At 40.5% G+C, this 24,581-nt stretch overlaps 1 protein-coding gene across 1 annotated transcript in view; it reads right to left on the bottom strand.

Annotated features, from left to right (window-relative positions):
* NOX3 (NADPH oxidase 3) overlaps window positions 1–24,581 on the bottom strand; it is a 58,433-nt gene that overhangs the window by 28,104 nt on the left and 5,748 nt on the right. Inside the window, exons 5-9 of the mRNA XM_090031474.1 lie at window positions 16,793–16,938; window positions 12,245–12,426; window positions 9,101–9,230; window positions 4,684–4,776; window positions 10–263 (exon numbers count right to left, since the gene is read on the bottom strand). Of these exons, the coding sequence (XP_089887600.1) occupies window positions 10–263; window positions 4,684–4,776; window positions 9,101–9,230; window positions 12,245–12,426; window positions 16,793–16,938 (805 nt within the window). The remainder of the gene's footprint in view (window positions 1–9; window positions 264–4,683; window positions 4,777–9,100; window positions 9,231–12,244; window positions 12,427–16,792; window positions 16,939–24,581) is intronic.

Genomic DNA, 24,581 nt, shown 5'->3' on the forward strand with positions numbered 1-24,581 from the left:
TATTCAAACCTTGGTAGCTTCCAGGGTTCCTTAAAGGCTTTTTCCTCTGCTCCACAGGCCTTGAACAGAGCTCCAGTCCAATCACCAACAACCCGGATATGCACACTGAAGAATTCCTCTTCAGGAGCAGATGTGAGTGTGAAAGGATGCCACTCCAACTTTGATATGGAAGGGCACTGTAGAAAAATGTACTGGCCAGGCTCCATTTTAAAGCCATATTTCTTCATATGAAGTTCAAGGACTCCAGAGGAATGGGTCACTACCTGGACCACAGTAAAAACATAATAAAATATCTATATATCCTGCAGTGTTTAACTTATGAGTTCAAGGTACTAGTCATTTTCAGACAGTTACAGGCCTCTTATTCACTTCTACTTGCCTTCAACCAAAGGGTTATGACAAGTAGCATATGCATCACTTTTGGCAGTGGATAATGGACTATACCATGTCATAATGCTACTTAATCACCAGTAGCTTGAGAGCTTCCATTGCATATGTTAGACAGAATTTTGCATTCTGAGTTTGAGAAGTTCAGGGAATCCTGTATAGGAGGCCATACTTTAGGCAGTCTTTCAGTTTGAGACCACACAAAAATATTGTCAAAAATATAGAATTAATTCTTCTCTTATATTAAAGTAAAACTGGTACAAAATGATTTTTATGGAGTTAATGCTGATTTATTCCAAAGTAAAAAGAATCAAACCCATTGGGCATGTCTACACATGTGCATTTACTGGGCAGTAACCAAAATTACTGCTCAGTAAAAATGGTGACTTATGCTGGCTCGAGTATAAATTTGATACCTGCATTATGCAGGTATCAAATTTGTGCCCAATTAGCTACTTTACAATAATGCATGTGTAGATGCCTCACTGCACAGTAACACTGTGTGTGGACTGACTTGAGACTAACTTTAGTCCCAAATCAGTCCACACACAGCATTAATGCACTTTAATACCTGCACATGTAGACACTGGTCTATTCCTGCTTACTGTGCAGTAAATTTAAGCCAGCATAAATAAACATGTAGACATGCCCACTGAGCACAAATCTAATTAACTTTAATAAAAGCTCATTGAGTTAAGAACCCATTCTGTATCAATATAATGAATGATTGCTTAAGACAAGTTTGTCCACTGAAATTATCATTCTAGAATTGCTTTCTAAATCTTTGTGAAATCATCATCAAGATCTCATCTGCTATACCTACCACTTACACAAGGTAAGTGTGATTCTATCTCTGCTTTTTTCCTGCAAAACAAAATTGACTTAAATACAATTATTCTTGATTGTCACCAGTGGGAGAATATGTAGGTAGATCCTTAGCTGACATGAACTAGTAGAGCTCCACTGAAGTCAAACAACTATGACAATTTAGGATCATAGAAAAGTAAAGCAAGAAAGGATCTCAGAATCTTATCTAATCCAACTCCCTGCTCAAATTAGGATCACCCCTGACAAAACTATCCATGTCAAGCATCTCTCCAAACTGCTTTATAAAATTTCCAGGGATGGCTATTCCAAAAGGTTTCAAAGTAGCCTGTTCTAATGCTTGACCACCCTCCTAGTCAGAATGTTCTTTCTAATCTCCCATCTAAATTTCTTCTGCTGCAGTGTGAGGCCATTGTTCCTAGTCCTGTCCCCTGTGATCACAGAGAAAAGTCTATCTCCATCCTCTTTATATGAGTCCTTCAGGTATTTGAAGACTGTAGTCAAATCTTCCCTCGGTTTTTTCTTCTCCAGGCTAAATAATTCTAGTTCTTTCAGCAGACATATAACTGGCCAGGACTCCACCTGGGACAGTTTGTCCTTCTCCCTCTCCCCGTATCTTCTTTGTAGGGCTCTGGCTCCAGAGGCTCCAGTAGTGGGCAGTGGCACTTTATGCTGCTGCTGAGGAGAGATGTCACCCCATCATTTTGACACAGACATTCATGTAAAGAGGTCAAAAAACCCACCGTTTTTAGTGGCAAAAATATGGGATTATATCTCACCCCACTAGCAGTGAATTCCAGTTGCTGTCACCCATCGTCATTCACTAGAGCTATGTTTCCCAGAATGCACTTCAGTCACTGATACATGCTCCTGTGCTTCTGTTGCTTGCTACCAGGACAGCAGCTAGAAAGTGCAAGAGAAAGGGGAGCAGGGTAAGGTGCCTCCCACTCCATTCTGGCACCTCCTTTCTCTTATGCATTGCCTGGGGCTCATGCCCTGCTCATCCACCCATCCTTATACAACTGTCTTTCAGCCTTTCTTCATAATTTATGTTTCCTTGGCCTATAATAATTTGTCAGTGTCTGCTGGACACCTTCCAATGTGTCCACACCTTCCTTGAAGTGTGGAGTCCAAAACTGAACACAGTAATCCAGCAGAGGCCTCACCAATGCTGAACTGAGCACTTGATTTGCAAGAGACGCTTCTGTTAAAACAATCCAGTATACTGTTGGCTTTTTTTTGCAGTAAGAGCACACCTATCTCATATTTAGTTGATGGTCCACTATGACCCTCAGATCCTTCTCTATAGTACTGCAGCCCAGCCAATCATTTCCCAGTCTCTATTTCTGCATACAATTATTCTGTCCCAAATGCATAAATTCACATTGCCCTTGTTAAATGTAATCTGATTGATTGTGGACCATTTTTCCAGTTTATACAGATTATTCTGGATTCTAGCCTTGCCCTCCACAGTGTCTGCAAATTCACTCAACTTGATATCATCCACAAATTTGCTAAGTGTGCACTCCATCCGTTTGTTCAAATAATTAATAAAGATGTTTAACAATACTGGAGTCAGGACAGGCCCCTGGGGAGCCCCACTCGATACCTCCTCCCAACTAGACATTGAGCCATTGATGGGTAGCTGCTGGGCATGATGATCCAACCAGTCATGTATGCACCTTATAGTACTTTCATTTACTCTGTATTTCCTTAGCTTTGTACCTTGCTAAAGGTATATCACATCCATTGCTCCTCTACCACCCACAGAGCCTGTCACCTTATCAAAGGAAATCAGACTGATCAGTCAGGACTTGCTTTTGGTGAATGCATGCTGGTTTCATGAGGACCTCCTCTATGATCTTTTCAGGTATAGAGGTCAGGCTGACTGGTCCTTAATTCCCTGGATTGTCTTTCTTCCCTTTCTTAAACATGACACTATAATTGCCCTTTTCCAATCATCTAGGTCCTCATCTGATCTCTGTGAGTTCTTAAAGAGGGTAGCTAATAGCTCTGAAATTACCTCAGCCAATTCCTTCAGTACCCTAGGGTGCATCCCATCTGGCCCTGCTAACTTGAAAGCATCTAGCTTCTCTAAGTAATCCCTAACCAGTTCTGCCATTAATATAGGCTGCTTGTCTCTATTTTTGCTGCCAGTTTCACTCATCATCTGATAGCTGTCCCTATTTGTGAAGACTGAAGTAAAAAAAAACATTAAATATTTTAGCCTTCTCTTCGTCATCCATATCTAGGTTGCCTTCCACATTCAGTAGGGTACTTACATATCCTTTGGTCTTCCTCTTTTTTGTGACATACTTGTAGAATCCCTTTTTATTATCTTTTACATTGCTTGCCTCTTGCATCTCAAATTGTGCTTTTCCTTCTCTGATTTTATACTAATCTGCATACTAATTCAATAATACTCTTACACTGTTCCCCAGCAATATGATCAAGTTCCTACTTTTTGCTTTTTAAATCACCAGGTGATACCTTTCACAACACCTAGGGGTCTTCAAACCTTGAGGATGAAATCCTAGCCCCACTGAGGTCAATGGGAGTTGTGATATTAATTTCAGTAGGGTCAGGATTTCATGCTATGAGCTCAGAGCAGGAGTGACATTATTTGACCTCAGGTCTGTGTCATAGTTAGCCTGCATACTAATACTAATAATTATTAACAATAATTAGCCTGCATACTAATGCAATAATACTCTTACACTGTTCCCCAGCAATATGATCAAGTTCCTACTTTTTGCTTTTTAAATCACCAGGTGATACTTTTCACAACACCTAGAGGTCTTCAAACCTTGAGGATGAAATCCTAGCCCCACTGAGGTCAATGGGAGTTGTGATATTAATTTCAGTAGGGTCAGGATTTCATGCTATGAGCTCAGAGCAGGAGTGACATTATTTGACCTCAGGTCTGTGTCATAGTGTTATTAGTCTGTTACTTTCTAGTTTAATTTGCTCATATATAGAATGTTCTTGGGGACTTATCAAAGTGAGTTCAAAACCAAAAAAACCCTCCAAAAATTTGTAAAACTGCAAGATAATAATGGGAATGAAAGCAACAGTAAGAATAAATCTGTAGAGTATATAGAGCAGTGATTCTCAACCAGGGTGCTAGGACACCCTGCAGGCCAAGAGATCTTTAGAAGGGTGCTACACAATGTGAGGGGATAAGCAGGTATGAGGACATAAATGTAAGCTCAGGCTCATCCCTGCCTGGCTGCTGCCCACCTCAACTATCCAGCAATTCTGCAAGAAGATAAGCACTGTAATGAATAAATTCATTTTTGAAATGAGGCGCTACTCAATTCACAAAAGTTTTGGTGCCTCAGGCCCAAAAAGGTTGAGAACTACTGATGTAGAGACTACGAACAAAATTTAAAAATGAAAATTTCTTCTGATAAAACCATTTAATCTGCATTCTTTTTTTTCTCTCTTGGGCATTAAAACTGTCTTACATACCTTTGTAATGACCACCTTTTGCTGAGATCTCCAGAATCTAACAATCCGTTCACAGATATGCAACACCATGGGACCCAAAAGCCACTTCCAAGTCTGTAAAATGTTACACATGAACAAAAATCTTAAAATATGAAGTGTTTTAATTTCTGGTAAAATCCTGCCATTAGCCGAAAATGTAATTATTTGACCTTTCTTCTGTAGCTTTTGATCTACCTAACACAAGAACATTTTTCTTGTACTATAGGACAAAACTGGCATTCACCTGAAACGGACATAATGGATTTCTTAACAGGTATACTACAAAAGCAAAGTTAATGGCATCTGTAATCTGGCCAAGACCAGTCATTGAAAGTCTATTTCTATTAACAGATAAAAGGATTCATTTACTTTGGGGCTGTATGTAAATGCTATTGCTAGGTCAGGAAACATATAAATGAATACATTCTTGGACAGTGTTCCATTGTTTCAGTCTTCTGCTCCTGGCAGAGATGTATACAGTGGAGCCACTGCAAAATTTCAGTGGGGTCAGATAGGAATATCCAGCTTCTCCTGTGTGCCCCCATTGTTGGCTATGAGACTTCCAGTATACAAATATATGCTGAACTCACTAGGAATAGGTTCAAAATGTTCAGTCACACTGAAAATTTATATTCTTATGCAGTCGATTAGGCTCTCCTGTATCAATGATTGTTCTTAGCTAATCTATGATACTAAGATGATCCTATTGTAGATATTATAGATGATCATTGCACTTGCTGATCATATATACTGATCATTATAATGATCAAAGATACTTAGCTGATCATGTACATTAGCTGATAATAGTACTCAGTTGGACTATGATAGCTTTAGATAATTAGATATAATTGGAACTGCAAGATTAAAAAATGCAGACATTTATCTCTATAGAGGTCACCCTCGTATTTCCAGTCTAATATGTGGAAAAGTGCACATAAAGCTCACTTAAGCTCACTGAAGACCTGAAAACAAAGATATATAGCTTTTAAAACCACTAAAGAGTAACTTTTTGTTTGCTGAAATATTGACTTTAACATATAAGAGGGTGACTGGTTTATAATGCATGTTTTTATAAAGAACTAAATCAGATTATGTGGTTCCTTTAAAAAGTGTTAAGGGGATGGAGTTGTAATTTTTCTAAATTGAGTACTGAAAATTAAATTAAAAAGATGTTTGAATTATCAGAACAAATAGGCAACAGACAGTACATTCTGAATTAAAGCAGAAACTCATATCTTTCATTGTCCCTAAATACTATAGGTGTCTCTGCACAGTGGGTAATTTCACGTCCTGAATACATTAGCATATATCAAGGCACAATAATGATGAAACCTGGTTTTCTCCCTTTTATTTGGACTACCTGTAAATAAAAACATGTGATGGGAATTTTAAAACTATGTGATGTCCTATGCAAGAGCTCACCCCAGGCTCTCAAATGTGCACTGGTTCAGCAAACCATTTTAAAACACATTCAATTTAAAATGTCTTTTGGTTGGTTAAGAATAACAGAACATCAGCCAGAAGTGGCAGGCTCCTAAGTGATAGAGCTTCATGCCTGGTAATCAGGAAATTTGTATTCTTGCCCAGGCAGTGATTTCTCCTTGCAATTAGAATGAACTGAAATGGTGTTGGACTGGCTCAAGATAGGGTCTGATGATATAGGGCCTGACACCCATATATTAAAGGCATTGTGTCACCAACCTCAGTGGGAGCAAAATCAAGCCCATAGCAGTTGACAGATACAGTACAGGATAGTACAGAAATCTCATTATGGTTTTTACCCTTTGGATTTTTAAACTGAATACAGAAGTACCTACCAGATATTGTTACAGCATAGCCCATTTCCCATCCAGCAATATAACATTCTAACGGATGATCTGTGTTTCATATGGTATTATCACAATCCATTAAAATAATGTGACTTTGTAAATATGGCTTTGAGTATGCAGGAAGGTGTGGCAAGGAGAGAAGGATAAGTTCACCAGGTAACTTGATGATAATTAACATCAGGGTGTGCTGCTGAAAGCAAGCTTTAGTCTGTATTCACGGTGCATAGCTGTGTATTGATTTTTATGGAGACATTGTAGCTGAAATTTTAGAAAGGCATTTGCTTCCTCATTAATATGTGAGTTGGATAGTGGCTAACGATAGTTTAGTTTAAGAAAAATCAATGTCAGCCGTTGAGAGCAATATTAGATACTGAATGTTAATTTTCCTTTATTTTAAAATTTCTCTCTCTATTTTTTCATTTTGAAGAAAACAGCATCTGAGCAGCCCAAAATACCTGCATTTGAAATGTTAAATAGTTTTGTTTAGACGACAGACTTCTGACATGCTGCACAGGTCTGCCATTTAATTATCCACCTCCCCACCCCACCATGGATTTGCAGTCCTACAAACCAGCATTCTTTGGGACATTTTTCTTGTTTTTCCACTTTTTCCTTTTAATGCCCCACTGCTAATTCTGTCCTTGTTGTTTAGTGTAGGATTTTAGAGAAGCATGGTGGGAACTACATAACCCAAAGCAAGGACATAATTTTATTTCTAACTTCTCTCTGTGATTTCAATCATTCCTCCTGGTGCAGAAACAGAAAAAAAAAATCTCTTATCTAAATCTCTGCAATGTCCTGTTACACAATATTTCTATTTGTCTATCCTTTTGCCTACATGTTCTTCAGACAAGGACTGTCTTCATGCTTCTATGATGAATGCCTCAACAACATTGTTGATACTGAATGAATAATAAATGAACAATATAAAAATGAAGTTCATAATGGATTTTTTTTTTAATAGAAAGGGTGTTGTGATGGAGCAGTTAAGTCATCTTACTACAGATCCAAAAATGTGATTCAAGTTAGCCTTGCACTGATAGCCACCATCATCAACCCAGCTGTAAATAGGTTCTTGGTCATTCAGGCTAAGGATTCAAAGGCAGCTGGGGTATTTACACAGGTACTAACTTTCTGACAGTTAAAGCGACTTAATGTACATGTAGCAGAGTCAACTTAAATGTGGCGCAAGATACTACACCTCTGTGGTGTATTATCTTGAGTCACATTAGTTGAGTAGACTTAGTGGTATCCATCTTGGGTGTGTGTAGATGAAACAGGGGCCCTAAGTAGAAGCAGTGGTTTTAAAAACACCACTTAAATTTAGGGTGAAGTAAACCCCTGTGTCATGTATACCTGTGTCTTACCTGCCTCTCCAGTGGCAGAGAGGGGAGGGCAAGCTGCCAGCAGGCAGAGCAGTCCCTGAGCTGCAAAGTTGGGGCTTTCCTCTGTGGCAGCAGCACCACCCCCCCAGGCGGCACCCACCTGCAGGCACCCAGCTCAGGTGGTCCCAGGGGGCACTGCAGCTGTGGAGGGAAGGACTGCCTGCACAGTCCCTGAGCTGCATGGAGCCCAGTGCTTCACTCTGTGGCTGTAGGGCAACGAACTAAAACTCCTTGGAGGTGTTTTAGTTTGCTGTGCCCCAAAGTCAGTTAAGGCGGGTTATGCTGCCAAATGTACTAAAGTGGCTGGAATTAATGTGCAATATGCTGCCAACATGTGCAAATACCAACAACATTAAAGTAGTGCAAAAGCATTTAACCCACTTTAAAGTGTCATGCACTCTTGCCCCTCATTTTGTCTACACATGCCTCTTGTGAACTATGTCAATGAACTATATGTGTGTATGCTCTGATGTGGCTTAAGTTGACTTAGTTAAGTCACCTTATTTTAAGTCAACCAATATATGTGTGTATTTACCCCTAGGTGTGACATTAACCACATAAATTACCTGCTGTGTGCTGTGGATTACAGATGCTGGTGTGCACTAACCGTACTAGCCAAATGGGCTACCTAAGCTTGGGTGTACCCTTGACCAACAATAAATATTAAGAAAATATAATAATACCAAAGTTTTGTGTGGCACTCTTCACCTGCAGAAAGGCACTTTAAAGGAGGTAGATATCATCATCCTCATAATAAGGAGAGAAAAATTAAGTCACAGATAGGTGAAATGATTTTCCCAGGTTTGATCTATAGTGCCAGCAACAGATGCAGGACTAGGGCCCAAGTATCCTATTTCCTCATGTGGTGCTCAGTCCATTTAGCCAGTGTTAGCCAAACCTTTTGGCAAGTATGCCACAAGATAAGCCCCACCGCCTCCCCAAGTGTCACTCTGATCCCAGCCCCCAGAGGAGTCCCTTCTCTGTTTCATGTGGCCAGAGGCTTTGAGTCCAAGCCTCTATTCCAAGATCTCCCTTCACTGAATACCCAGGGTTCATGCACCATACACAGCAGCTACCCATGCTACTTGTGCTATGCATGCCATAGGTTGGTTATCCTTGCATTAAGGCTTTTAGCCTTCCCACAAGACAAGGACAAATATACAGACGACATATTCACATACTTACCACAGGCGGGTTGCCTGAAAACTGTGGCAAAGGGCACTGAGTAGCTTTCTCCCATTCTGAGTAGTGATCTTTACAATAAGAGACATTGTGTAGCAACAGACTCTGAGGTGTCTGACCTCGGACCAGCTGACTTAACATAAAAACAAAGGTATTCATATTTAATATGTTCCTTTCCACTGAGATACTGGCATGCTTACATAAACAGTGTACTGACTGCAAAAATGGAATACCTGAAGCTAAGTATACTGGTTGTCTGTCCCAGTGCAATTCTGTCCTACTGTTTCAGGGATATTTCTTTCTTTAATCATTAACCTATTTAATGCAGTGTGTATGTCATCCTATAAAGTATATGCAAACATCACTTGAAGTCTGGAAAGTGCAGTCATTCAAGACATCTACGTCTGTTGTTTCAGGACAAATCCTTGTAAGATAAGAAGTGCTAACAGAACTACATCCAGGACATCCCAAAGTGTATCTGAATAGTTGTACTAGAATTGCAGCATTGAATCACTGGCAAAAAAGCAGTAGTGCATGCAGTCATTCACTAAATCCTGACTGGAAGACTAGTGTGTGTATATGCCAGTCCCACAATCTTTCTGTTCCAGGACAAGCATAGACATAACTTTTCCCAGGACAAATGTAGCATCTGTTCCTAGCGTACACGTAAATGGTATGTTAGGTCTGCCTGTTGATAAGTTAGAAAGCAACCCTTGGAAGGGATAGAGCTTGTCCACCCCTGTATCTGAGCATCCATTGTCACTCAGAAAAATAGCAATACCTAATAATAACATTCAATCTCTTTCCATTGCAGCTTTAAGCAATGCAACTGAGGACCACCAAATGACTGTGAAGAGCCTAGATGAGATGTATGCTTTTTTTGAACATTTGCATTTTAGCTTCTTTATGGTAGAGAAGTTTAATGAAGTGAATTTGTTTGAATATAGCATTCCTCACTTCTCTCAAACCAATGAATATTAAATGCAAAATGCAGTGGCTCATGTTTCTGAAAGTCTTGGATAGTGCCTTACCTGTGGCCTAGTGGTTCAAGTAGTATGTCAAGAATCTAAAGAGTTGCAGGGTTAAGCCCCTTGTTTAGAGAACCTGAATTTTTGGGCCCCCATTTCCCTGGGAAGTGCCTGGATCATTGTGCTAAAACACAGTAGAGTATTTTTACTTCATGTTATAGCAGGGCTACAAGTCTGGAATTTATCCTCAGATCATATATATGAGCACAAACCTTCCTGGCCAGCCTGAAGCCTATTGTACATGCCCAGTAACTATATGTCTATCCACTTATACATCCAGATGACATGTGGAATAGGATCATAGATTGAGTATTAGGTGCCAAAATGGCACTTAATGAGTAACTGCTATTTGGGTATGTAAAATAAATAGGATTCTACCCTTTCTGTCCAGTTTCGAGTACTGCACTTCAAGAAAGAGCTGAACCAATTAAATGGGTCTAGAGGAGAGCAAGAAAAAATGAAGATTAAAAGAACTGAATTTGGTTAAAGAAGAGAAGACTGAGGGGAGATATGATAACAGTCTTCAAGTATATAAAATATTACTGCAAAGAAGAAGTTTAGAAACTGCTGTCAAAGTTCTCTGGGTACAGTAAATAGGGACTTTTGCAACAAGGATGTGTATCAGGGAGCCAGAGACTCCTATTACCAACAAAGGAGAAAACACCAGGATGACCACTGTGTATATAAAAAAAACATCCAAGATAAGATCTGCAGACTATAAATATAGGCAGCTGCAGGGATGGAGAGAAGCTCCTTAGCAAACAGGGCAAACATCTGAGAGCCAGTAATTCACCAGCTCCAGGTGTGATGATGGATGGGGTAGGTAATGGCAGGCCCTGATGCAGTCAGAGGACAGAGCTCTGTGAGAAGAGCAGCAGCCAGAGAAAGCTCCACAGAGAGCCAAGCCATTACAAGGTCACAGAGTAACCACTGGAGAGCTCAGGCAGGGGGCACAACCTTTGGGAGCAGATTGAGACCTGGGTTAGGAAATGTCCAGACAGAGATCTGTTTGCTCTGAGCAGGGAGGATTTTGCTTGTGTGAAAGCAACAACCCATTCTCTTTCCTTGCATGGCTGCTTGTGTGGACCTGCCTGTGTTAAAGTGATAGCATGACTTTGTCCTTACAATGTTGGCTTACGCAGTAAAGAGAAGGTTTTATTAAGCCTCGAATCTGCCTTTATGTTGTGTTATAGCCAGAGGACTCCTTTCTTTGTTATAGTTTAAGATTGGTGTAACCTATTCCATGGGTTGGGACTATCAGGGGTGAAGGAGATCCCAGCAGTGCCCAGAGCAGGACAGAGACAGGGCCAAGAGGCCCAGTGGCCAGCGAGTAGCCTAGTGAGGCTATGAAATCTCCATCACTGAAGATTATGAACAGCAGATTAAACAAATCTTTGTCAGGCATGGCTGAAGTACTGTTGAATGAGTGCTGTGAGGAAGAGGGATGGGCTTGAATCTCAGTGGTGGCCAACACACGGCTGCGGAGCCACATGCGGAAAAAGGTCTCAGCAAACATTATTGCACGGTGAAACCATGCACTAATTTATCAATCAGCCCAATAAACTCTCAAAAATGCTTGTGCAGAGCCATTAACATAAAATGATCCACCATTCACTGATTTGGATCAAGGTTTGATTCTTCATTCAGAATGTTTCCAATTCCCAGTAATGAATGACCATAAATACTAACAAATTGACATTTAAAAAAAAATTTCTTTGGTAAAGAGAATATTTGAGTGAATAATTCCTAGGAAAAAATGGTGTACTTAAAGTATATAACTCTTCAGAATTTATGTCTAAGTAAGTGTTCCACAGATTATAACAAAAAAATCCAGAAAATCCTATAAAATAGTATGGTTCTCTAAAATAAGAGACAGAGAGAAAAGAAACTTGTAAACTCATTTGAGTTGCCAATATCCATCATCTATTGTTTTCCTTCTCAAAAATAAACAGCTCTTTAATCACACTAAACGAGATCTATATCTAGAATAATATATGTGTCTTTTACACACACACAAAGACAGAGAGAGACTTGAATCAGATTTGATCCCAGAGACCTTATATCATCTTATTAACTCAACATACGTCATATCTCCCAATATAGCTATATATGTACTCACCCCATTCCATGGATAACCAAACCAATAAAGAAAAGCAGGAATAGGTGATGGGTATACCAGAACACCTCAAAGAATGACCGTCTGATGATCTCCGTAGAAGAAGTCAAGATCAGAACTAAAGTCACAGTGATTACAACGCCCGTTACTCCAGCTATAGTAGTTAGTATCTCAGCTGTGGTGTTCTATAATAAGAACAGATTATTATATACAAAAACTAAATCAAATATACATTTTCAACATAAGAATGAATATAAATAATGAAACCAAACAAGACATCCTCCCTTCTATACCTGCATAATATAGGTTGCATGGGGGAAAAAAGTCATCATTTAGGTTTACGCTAGATATGACCATAAATATTAACTACAGGTTTTTTTCAGGAACTGATAAAAGGAAATTACATAATCCCAATAATGCTTTTATATATTTTTGTTACACACTCAGAAAAGAGAGGAAATTACTATAGATGACAGCACATAAAAAGGAGGTAATAATCACTGAATACTTCCCCAGTCACTGAATACTTCCCCAGTCACTGAATACTTCCCCAGACATTTTGAGGGAGATAACTGAGGGGTGCTCAATAGCCTACAAGATTTACAAACCACAGTGATACTTTGCACTTATTTCACCATAAAGTGCAATTGTAGTCTGAAAAGTTGCTGGGTAAAAGGGCAATCTATCACTTGCTAAATCAGGTTCTTGTGCATATCCAGAGGTCCACATGCTGACTTTAGTGACAGCAATTTCTAATATTTTTTTCATGTTAATTTTAACTCCTGTTATCACTGAAGGAGCAATACAGCTAAAAAAAGAATGGGCTAGATTCTGTTTCTTCTCATGTATTAACATTAACAGATATTAGAGTCAATCAGTCACATCAGTGCAAAACCACCAAAATGAATGGGACTGCTCTGGTAGGAGAGAAAACACAATTTCAAGACAAAGACAGAGATGCTGATCTCAGAGGCTGTGTCTACATGAGACACTGACTGTGCAGTTGTTACTGCACTGTCATTAGTACTTACATACCTAAGTTCTAAATGACTGTGGAGTAACTAGTGTTACTGTGCAGTAGCATCCTCACATGGCTTCCTGGTGATGCTGACTGCGCAGTAGCTCAATACTACTGTGCAGTAGCATCTTGTGATGGTTCATGCCACGTGACACTACTGCGCAGTAGTAATGAGCTACTGTGCAGTAAGCATCTTGTGTAGATGCGGCAAGTGTCAGAGAGTAAATCAGAAGTAACTCCAACAAAATCAGTATAATGACACTGAAGTAAAACAGATTTGGAATCAGATCAAATTTGGTTGTAGTGTGCAACTGCAACCATCATTTGGCCTCAAGAATCAGTACCAATGGTGTTGATAAGAAAGAGTGAAAAAACTCAGCTTGTCTTCCAGATCCCAAGTTGACTTAGCAGGGTTATAAAGAAGAATATTTTTCACTTGTAAAGGGAACTCATTTGATATGGAAATCCTTGAGAGAAAAATTCCACAGTACTATTTTAGAGACACTTTTTACAATAAAACCACTCTTTTAAATGTTCACATTTGACAGAATACAGCATATTTTCAAATTGGTGCCTGTGAAGAATATGTTCAGATCCTATTACATGTTAACAGGATTGATCTAGGTGATATTTTGAACATTTACATTAAAGTGGCTAGTTTGAATGTTGAGATGAAACAATGAAAAATGTCAAAGCTTCTTCATATGCTGCTACTGCAGGGGCACAGCTAAACTGAAAAGAAAACTTAAATTGCTGCTTCAGAACTTTCTTCTGTGAAGATGGCAGCAATCTTTTGTTGGCATGTGAATGAATTTGCCCTGAATAAATTATGAACAAAATTTAAACACTGAAATGCAAGTGGATGATAAAAGAAATGTGAAAATAAATTTAAAATGGTTTAAATATAAGCTATCTTGGGATCTGCCATTTAGTTACCATGTAATTGTGCAAGTTGCCATAAAAGTGTATCATTATAATGTGAGAAGTTGGAGAAGAATCTTAGAAAACTTAGGCACTAATTCTCAAAGGTATCAAGGTGCCTAACTCCCACTTAAATCTTGACAGACAAGGCTTATCCCAGAACAGACGGAAGTAAATGGCTCAAGATATGACTAGACTTCTCTTCCTTTAAAAACTTTTTTTCTTCATTGATGAATTCACTATATGAGCAGCTGGAGTTTGGGGGCAGGGGTTTTTCAGTAGGGGTTCTGAATTCCCTTCCTTTGCTCAGACAGACCTGTCCAGCATACCAGCTTTCAGATTAAGACCAACAGGTATGGTCATTTGGTGCTAGGGAGGTAGTTTGTTTACCAACATTTTACATATTCTGTTTTTTAGTTATTTAGATTTGATTTTTTTTCAGGTGCAATAGTCACATAATTGTGAAAATAAAATCAAGTAACTTCAGATAGTTTAACCTGCAGTCACTGAGGGGAAAAATTGCTGTTGTCCATTGGTGTATATCAAAAGAAAGGGTTTCTCTACACAGCAAAGCTATCATAAAATAAGCTAGGGAATGAATTTAAAGCACAATAGCCACAGCTTCCCATGTGGACGCATGCATTCATCACCAGGGAGTGCCTTTGTGCATTTTAACTTCATTCATTCCCTGTGTAGACAGGTCCTGAGACCAGTTAAGTCAGTGAAGTTGATTCCTTATGTAACAATGTTAAATCAAGCCCCAAATTAATATCTTACACACTGGGTAAGTCTACATGAGATGCTTTACTGAACATTAGACTAAGTCCTACCATCTACACATGTGCATCAATTACTGTGCATTAAATTAATTTAATGTGCCATTTGCTAGTACCAGTACTTACAGATATTAGGAAAACAGCACATTATCTAATGTGCTGAAGCCCACATGTAGACCCAGACCAGAAGCAATTTGCTCCTGGTCAGCCCAGACACCAGGGGGCCACTGCTGCATGTCTAAGCCCCAATTTCCACACAGCTAGGAGGGAGCTGCTCTGCAACTAGGACAGTTCCTTCCATCCTGCAGAGACAGGAACCAGTCCCAATCTCCCCACAGTTGGGAGACAGCTGCCCCCCAGAGCCAGGACAGATCTCTCCACCTTGCAGAGATTGGGACTGGCCTCTGTGTCCCTTGCCAGCCCAAGGATGGTACCTGGGGGAGCCTGAAGTTCCCCCGCATGCTGCAGGGTCAGGGGCAGAGCAGGGCAGGAGCAACCTGGACTGATCTGCTTCCAATGGGAGCAAATTTGCTTCTGATGAGCGTATGTTCAGATGCATGCCCAGGTGCAGTTTAACATGCTTAAATTTTTCATCCAGAAAATTCAGGCACCTTAATTACATGTGTAGATGAACCCACTGAAAGCCAAATTCAAGCTGTAAAATAAATCTTATTATGTGCTATTAATGCTTCACCCGCAAAATTTAAGTTATTGCCTTCTCTCTGTTTGAGAAAAGGTATTTTGTAATATTTCACATATCAGTAACTTAATTTTTGAAGTCTTTGGCAGGGTTATTATATTTTTCACTAATTGTAACATCATTTGGGTGCTTACACAAAATTTGATTTTTCACATGATTGGGCTCCTGAAATTATTCTATATCCATGACAAACTCATGTGCCTGGCTGCAGAGTGCTTTTAAAATGGCTGATTGCATGAAAAAAGAACCCTGGTCAAATGAGGTAGAGTGCCTTAGTGAAGTTGTGTTCCTCCAGGGTTAATTTTTCCCACTTTGCAGAGCTGGGCTGGTGGTCACTTTGGCAAGCACCAGCTCCACCCTGCCCCTGGGGCTGTCAGCAGGGGAAGGACAGGGAGTGGGAAGGGGAGGGAGCAGCCAGCACAGAGCTGCCATCTGCTTTGTATGGCCAGAGCTAGAGCTGAGGTGGGGAAGGCAGGGTGGGATGGAGCCTCCCTGCCTTGTGAGCCTGGCCCCACACTCCCAAGACCCTAGCTGGGGCCCATGAGATGAGGGAGCTCTGCTCCATCCCTTCCTCCGCCTCAGCCCTGGCTATTCAAAGCAGCCAGCAGTTTCATGCTGCTATTATCCCCCCTACACTGACAGCCCCAGAGCTGGGGGTGTGGGGCAGGGATAGGGAGAGGGGGGTTCAGCAGTCTCCTCAGAGGCACCTGGAGGAAGGACCCTGCCTGCTGGCCAAGGATGGCGCATGCAGACTCCAGGCCCGCTCCCTCCCTACCTCCCGATCCAAAAAGTGAATGTCTGTTGGGTTGGGGGTGGGGGAGGGGAAGGGAGGGTTCTAACTCATGGCACTTCATATAAAACACCATGAGTTTGCCCTAAACATTTGTAGGCATCCTGCATCTCCAAACCAGTTGCCTTCTGCCTAAACTAATTAAAAGAGTATACACACTTTTCTTAACTTGGTAACCTGACAATTGCATTTTTGAGTAAGTGTTTTCAGCTGACATGGAGGTTAACCTTTAGCAGCACCTCCTTGCTCTGGTAAAGGTCTTGAAATCTAGTCTTACTGCCAAAATGATCCACAAAGGAAATCTTTTCCCATGAGGATAACCAAAGAGAACAAAATAACAACTTACTGTTTCATAATCTCTGATTGGGTTCAAGTAGCTTTCATTTGGGTTCTTGCCAAGTCCAGAAAGTTTATTCTGTAACTCCCCTGCTTCCTTTGACTGGCTTATATGATATCGCTCTATGTTGACCAAATGTGCAACAATATGTATGACTGTATGAAAAAGAGAACTATGTAAAATTAAACTTACTTTCTGAGATATATACAATCCTGGAGTCAACATTATTAATTATGACAGGAACCATTAAAAAGCTTTGTTTGGATTAAGAACCTTACACAGAAATCAGCAACAAAAATAAACTTTTATCAATGTGCAACACAGACAGAGGTTATGTTTAAGTTGTGGAAGAACCACTTTAGCATAATCTTACTGTGTTAATTGTCCCAATAACATCATTTCTTATGTTTCACAATGTACTGACACTTACCTTTTGATTTCCTAGGAGGGTGACCTCTTGGTGGGAACAAGTGATAATGATCTGTTACCTTGATTTTCAAATGCTAATAAAGTAAAATAACTTAAATCCCAAAAGTTCTTGAAAGGCTAGGTTCTTTCCAGAGATGGATCAAGGATTTAAGGGTATGGGAGCAGCTCCCATGTTTCAGGAGTGGCTGCACCCCAACTCCCAGCCTCCTTCCTCACAATTCACCAACGCAGACTGCATCATTTAAAGTCTCCAAAGCAGGTAAAAATCCCCGCTTCCCCTCTGTGCTCAGAGGCACATCCCCTCCTCTCCCCATACTCCTCCCCACCCCTGTCCCTGGTGTTTTCCTTTCTGTCCCGGGGGAGAGGGGGGGAAGCTTCCAGGCTGCTCCTGCCCACTTCAGTCAGGCTATGGTGGGGCTGGGCTTAGTGACACTCCCCTGGGAACAGGCACAGCAAGTGGGAATTCACCCCCCTGCCCATCGCTGCTCCCACTGTCACTGTTCCTAGCTGAGCCCAGACCACATGCAGTCTGGCTGCAGCAGGCAGGAGTGGCTTTGAAGCTTTCTCAACCCTGGACAGCAGGGAAAGCAGCTGCCACAGGCAGGGGAGCAGGGGAAGGCGGGGGAGAGGACCTGCCCTTGGGTAAGTGGGTGGGATTCTTACCTACTTTGGGGATTTGTCACCAAAGGCTTTCCTGGCATGGTCCAATCCAATCCCACTCTGGATCCCCCCTGCCTCGGGTGTGTCCTAGTCTGATTTAGTAGTGCAGGGGGATCAATGTCCCTATATAGCCGTATAAAAGTGATCTAGATAGCAGCTCTGGCACCATGGAGAATAAAGTGGATGCACCCAGAAACAATTATATAACTAAGTGGGGCTGCAAGGATGACCAGGACAGCAGTCACAGTCACTCAACTTGGGGATAGGGGGAGGAGGAGAACAAAACTAACAGCAGCTGCAGCTGCCAGCACCTGCCATTGCCTCTGCTGCAGCCACAGAAGGCCCCCAGAACCTCAGATATGGCTGCTGGGGCCAGCATCAGGCTGGCCCCAGCTTCCCCTACCATCACCAGGGTAACTTGCCATGTGCCAAAGCATGAGTGGCATGGGTGTTCCCTGGGGACAAGTAGCAGCGGTACAAGGGGAACCAAATGTTTGGGAAACAAAATGTCCACACTCATCTGGATGTGGCCAGTCAGGGACCTTGGTTTTTTACTCTTTAACATAGATGATTATTCAAATCATGCTACATCCAACATTTCATAATTTTAAAGTAGGATGGATTCTAAATATTCATAAACTAGCTGTAATTAATGCAAAACATTCAATACAGTAGCCTGAAAAACAACACTGACAAACAATTAGATGTTTACAGTGCAGCTAAAAATATGTTATTTCTGGTTTTCATAATTGACTTTCAGTCACTAATCTCCACTTTCATGTTATCTACCCGTATTATCTGCGTCTGTGTCTGACCATTAAAAAAGCTTCCATTAAAAATCAGTAATTGAAGCAATATGAATACGATCTGCTTCACTGAATAATAATACTTTACCATACCAGAGCCACTCCTTTCAGGGGACAAATTAGTAGAACTGACACAAATTGAGCTGCCAGTAGAATGATCCAGAGAGGAAATTGATAAATTAAGCAGTGACAAATCACCACGGCCAAATGGTATTCACTTAAGAGTCCTGAAGGAGTTCAAACTTGAAATTGCAGCTCTACTGACTTACTATGTACTAAACCCAGCCTCTGTACTGGAGGACTGGAGGGTAGTCACTGAAAAGGCAATCTTTAAAAAGAGCTTCAGAGGAGATTCAGGTGAATACTGACCAATAAACCTAACTTCTGTTCCTGGAAAAAATTTAGAAATAATAATAAAAATAAAGGATTGCCCATCAAATGAATAACTGTAACTTGCTAAAAAAGAGCTAACACAGCTTTTGTATATAGTTGTTATGCTTCACCAGTCTACTAGAATTTTTTGAAGATGTTAACCAGTATGTAGATCAGAGTGGTACACATGTAATGTATCTGGACTTTCCAAAAAATGTTTTGACAAAGTCTAGCATCAATGGCTACATTCAGACATGCAGGCATGTGCAGTTTGTTGTGCTGCAAACCTCTTTACGCTGCCACAAATCACACATGGGGACTGTTAAAATATGCCTTGTACTGCACATTTGCAGTGTGGGGCCAAAATTTGCTATTGGGAAATCCTGGTAGCAAAAAAAGTGCCAGAAAAAAAAAAGTGGTGCAGTGTACGTGACAAGAGTATGCGCCGTAAGGCATGGAACCTCGCTTCTCCAGGGAGACACTAGCTGCTGGCCAGAGCATCTCCACTCCTTCAGCTGTGCCCTGACTCCTCCAGGATGCTGGGAGCCAGGAGGAGCTGGCAATAGTTTGCCTGAAGCAGGACAATTTGTCCGTCACTAAAGCATGCATGCAGGGATGTGTGCTGAGGCAAAAAGCAGCAGCACAAATTTGTGCTGCTACTTTTGCTGCTGCAAGCCCATACCCCTGGACATCTGGACATGGCCAATGGCTCTTAATGAAAGCAGACTGTTAAAGCAGGAGAGGAAAGGTCTACTTGTGGATTAGCCACTGGCTAAGGGACAGGAAACAAAGAGTGACAAATATATGGTAATTTCTCAGAAGGGAAGCAGACTCCCTGTGGTTTGTACTTGAGTCTGTGTTCCTTAACATATTCATAAATTATTTGGAAAAGGGAGTGACTGTGAGGTAGGTATGTTTGCAAATAATGACACCAAATTATTCAGAGTAAAAAAGCAGATGAAGTTCAATGTTGATAAGAGAAAAGTGAAACACATGGAAAAAATAACTCCAGACGTATATGCATGATAATGGGTTCTACATTAGCTGTTACTACTTATGAAAGAGACTTTGAAATTGTGAATAATTATCTGAGAACGTCAGCCTAGTGTTCAGAAGAAGTAAAAGAAAAAGCAAATAGGATTTTAGGAATAATTAAGAAGGGAATCAAAATCAAAACAGAAAATGTCACTATACTGCTGTACAAATCTATGGTACACCTACACCTAGAATATATTTTTTGGAGATGAAAAGACTGTTGCACATTGCTATGGTGATGTAGCGTCACATGTAGATGCACCCAGATGGACTTAGGAATTGCAACACCTAACTTTTATATGCCCAGTTCCAGATTCACAGAAGTCAGCATGCTGAGCAAAGAGCTAGAAAACCTAGTCAGCAGGAAATTCTGAGAAGATCTTAGGCTCACCTTCAAACTCAATTAGGAACTTAACTTCAGGTTGGAGGGTTGTATTTATTTTCATTTAGTATTTCTTGCTATGGACCACTTCCTGGAGTTAGGCACCTAAGTCTCATCAGTCCTTTCTTATGTGGTAGGCTTTGGAGCAGGTAGATAGAAAACTGGGGAACAGGAGCAGAAAACTCTGGTTTTCCTTCCTTCCTTGTGACAAGGGATTTAGCAGAATTCATAGATTCATTGGAATCTGATGTGGCTGTGCCATGAGCTTCTGCTATGACCTCAAACTTGCAACATCTGGGCTGCCAACCGTGCATCATAGTGCCCATGCACTACCCCAGCCCCCAGACTCTGAAAAGGAAGGCTAAGTGACATATTTGTTGGATTCATATTGAAGTGCTTTATTCTGTGGCCTGCTAAAGATTACTGATGCAACCAAAAGTGCTATCTGTTCTCTCTTGTTTCTATGGTCTTGGTTCCTCTTGTTTTCTGTGTGCATGGTAGAAGGCATGACTGTGGGATTCAGCATCAGATTCCATCACATCATATTGCCAGTGCAGGGGGAGCCCAGAATCGCTATCTTTAGCGCTCCCCCTGTACTGACAAGTAGCAAGCTTCTGCAGCTGGAAGCTCCATCAGCTGATCCTAGCTCCCAGCTGTGAGGGTATACCATGTGCTTCCTCACAGCTGGGAGCTTCTTCAGCAGTTTCCAGCTGTGAGGGCACATGGTGCCCCACTATGGCTGGAAGCCCAGATCAAGTGATGGAGCTTTCAGCTGCAGGACCACACCCTGAGGCTGGAAATCCCAATCAGCCTGGCCCCATGTCCAATTAATGGCATAACAGAAACCAGCTATAAAGTTAACACATTTTTTGTTTAGTAGTTTTGTGGCTTATTTCTTGTTGTATCATGCCATAAATTGCATTACCATGTGGGTGGGTAACAACTTAAGGGATGATTAACTGGTTAACTGCTGTGCCAGGGACCTATGACTGTTAGGTATCATGCATAGCTAAAGTAACACATACTAAATAACTAAAGCCTTGCTACTGAGTAATTTCCATACCTAATATCAACAAGGCTCTTTCCTGAAGCATTCCCTGCAAAATGTGGACCTCCTGGATTACCTACACTCCTTGCAGGATCTGGAAGCATTGCCTAGTCAATGAAGCTTAAAAGTCTTATTTTTACAACAGAAATTCTCTCTTCCTTTTCTCTCTTCCTTTTATTTCCCTCTTCCTTTTATTTATCCCCAAATTTCTCTCTTCCTTTTATTTACCACCAAAGTATTATCTTCCTTCAAGAGCCCTTGTACAAAACTGAGGGTGCATACAAATGTTAATTGCACTCAGGCTATGATCACACAACTTTCTTTATAAGCTGTAAGATCATAGACTTGGAGCAGCATGTGCAGATATTTGCTGATGTTGGAAGCTATGCTGGGAACTGGGTGTAAGTACCTCAGGGTGGGGAGAAGGGGCTAGGGGGTCCATGTGGTGGGGTTTGGGAGGTCAGGAGGATTGGCAGATCTGTGGGGGTGGTGGTTGGTCTGCAGATGGGTAGTTTATCTGGGGATGGAGAGCTCAGGGCACTAAAAATGGCCCAGAGTGAAGGGCAGGGAGCGGGAAAGAGCTTAGCTCCAGGGCTGGGGCAAGCAGCTGGGCTTTTCCAGCGATAGGGCTACACTCTTAAACACGTGCGGATGTTTGCTGGATCAGGTTAATTCATTTCTGATATAAATAAGTTCACCTACTCAAGTGAACTAACTTATATAGGGTCCTCCATTTTGGCCTGATTTAAACCCCCTGAATGTCTGCACAGATCAGCGTTTAGTTAGGTTGATCTAAATGTCATATCTGCATGAATATAATGGCTACTGAAGAGATGTAACTGAATTGGTTAGTGGTCTTAATACCATTCCTATTGGATCGATAGAAGTCCTTATCAAAGAACATAAGCAACATAATTGCCAATCTCAAAGGGGAAACCATGGATTAAATAGGGGTAGCCTTTTCCTCATCTGAAGTAATCTTTTAGCCTGTGGTTCAGTTGTGGAAACATGTTAGAATACCTACTCATACATTTTCTCATTGAAAAGAGAGCAGATTTCTGTTCTTTGTCCTAATATACTTTGTTACAGTTGCTTGAACATTGTTTTATACCAGCAACATATTGCTCTATTCTTCTGCCATGGCCAGAGATGTGTACTGACAAAAAATATCCACATCTTACTGCTGTGGTCTATTTTGTCAGTCTTAGTAGAAACTACCTGTGGTTGTAAGCCTTCAGGTTGTGGGTGCCAGTTGTTTCTACTTGTACCTGACAGGTACAGCACAGATCTTCTAGACTGAAAAACATCATACAAGCTACTTTGTGCCAGATGGTAATAGATATAATCCTGAACAGAAAAATAGTAACATTCAAACTAATATATAGACAATGTTGTCTTACCTGAATCTCCAAAGTTCTTAAATAACGTGGTTTCTTTAAGTAAAATAGTTGTAGCAGACTAAAACAGCCAGCACAAGAAATGCTGCAATTTGTTAAAACATTTTAGGTACCTAACATACATTTTGTGGAGCTCTTCTGGATCTACAGTGTGTAGATTTCACTGTGTGCTTTCAAAAACTCAACATACAAATTCCTGAAATTTGAGTTTACCATAGTTTATATTGTACTCAATTGAAATATATTTGTTATGAGCAAAAGCTTAGGATCCTGAACCTAGGATTTATTTTTTACCAGTGATTTTCCCTTCCAATGAATAAACATACATTTTAGGCCAAATTCTGGATCCTCAATCAGGCAACTGAAGGATTTAGTCCTTTATTTTTAGTGACACGGGGAATCCTTGAAACACTTACTATACATTCATTTTTATATGAACCTTTAATTTTCCATCTGTGTTTAAATAATATCTCTTATGGGAGAAAGGGTGGAAAGTAGAAAGGTTGAAATTAGAGCATGGTGCCTACAGTGGATATTCCTAAATATGAAAAGAGGTGTAATTAAATTACATTCTTGAAAGTCTGGTCAATTTAGCTTGTCTTGTTCAGCCAATTGTGCCTTCAGTCAAGCATGCAGGGCTCTCATTCAACTAAACAGAAATTGCATGTGTTTATCTGAAGGCAAGATTTCCTCCTCTCTATTTCTGCATGCCTGTCCAAGATAATAGTCATACGGGAGTTCAGTACTACTAATTAATCATCTTATTCCCAGTGTGATAAAAATCAAAGGGTCAAAATCTTGATCTCTGTAACCTTACAGAAATCAATAGCTTTGTATGGCCTCACCAAAACCCCAAATGAACTCTACAGCAAACTGACCCAACATTTTGTACTACCCCCCTCCCTCGGCTTTCTGGTTCTTATTAAACAAACATATGTTAACTAAAGCAACCAATACCTAAGAATAACCACGGTATCACTTGTAGCTTATCTGTATGGATTTCATTCTAAACACTTATTTTTAGAATTTGCTTAAAATTCTACCCAAACATAGTTTTGTGCTGAAAAAGGTGATAGATGTGGAGGGCTTTTGTAACTTTTCCCCCATAGAAATACTAGGAATATCAAATCTTATTTTGCCTGTTTTTTGCTGAAGGACAAAACTAGAACTGAAATTGAAGTATTTTTAGTCTGCTTGGGTAGGGTTTTTTTTATTAATAGATTTTTTCCTTCCAAGTATTTGTCATGAGCTGTGACCTACAGAGGCATGCGCTAGCAGAGCTGTAAATAGTATGATTGAAAATAGAGTTTGATAGAACATTTTCTTCAATTTTTGGTTTCTGCAGTTTTGAAAACCAGTAAGAATGGGGTTTGAACTAAATAAAATATCTTCATGCAAAGAATCTCTTCTCCCCCACCAAAAAAATTTGCCCAGAACAAAGCAAACAAATTTTCAGGCTTTAGCAAAGTGCTAATTTCTGGACTGATACAATGTTGAAGTTTTATGTAGTGGGAAAAGCCTGTTTTTCAAACAAATTAACTAAATCTTTTTTTCCCTTTTCAGCTGCTTGAATTTCTCTTTCTTATGGTATCATAACCCCTGAGGTCTTGTAGCCTTACCTACACATAAACCTTCTCCAGAAAAGAAAGTAGGTTTTAAATGTAAAAAA

The sequence above is a fragment of the Crocodylus siamensis genome, chromosome 1 (genome assembly GCF_052110815.1).
Source record: "Crocodylus siamensis isolate JL-2025a chromosome 1, ASM5211081v1, whole genome shotgun sequence".
In the NCBI taxonomy this organism is placed as follows: Eukaryota; Metazoa; Chordata; order Crocodylia; family Crocodylidae; genus Crocodylus; species Crocodylus siamensis.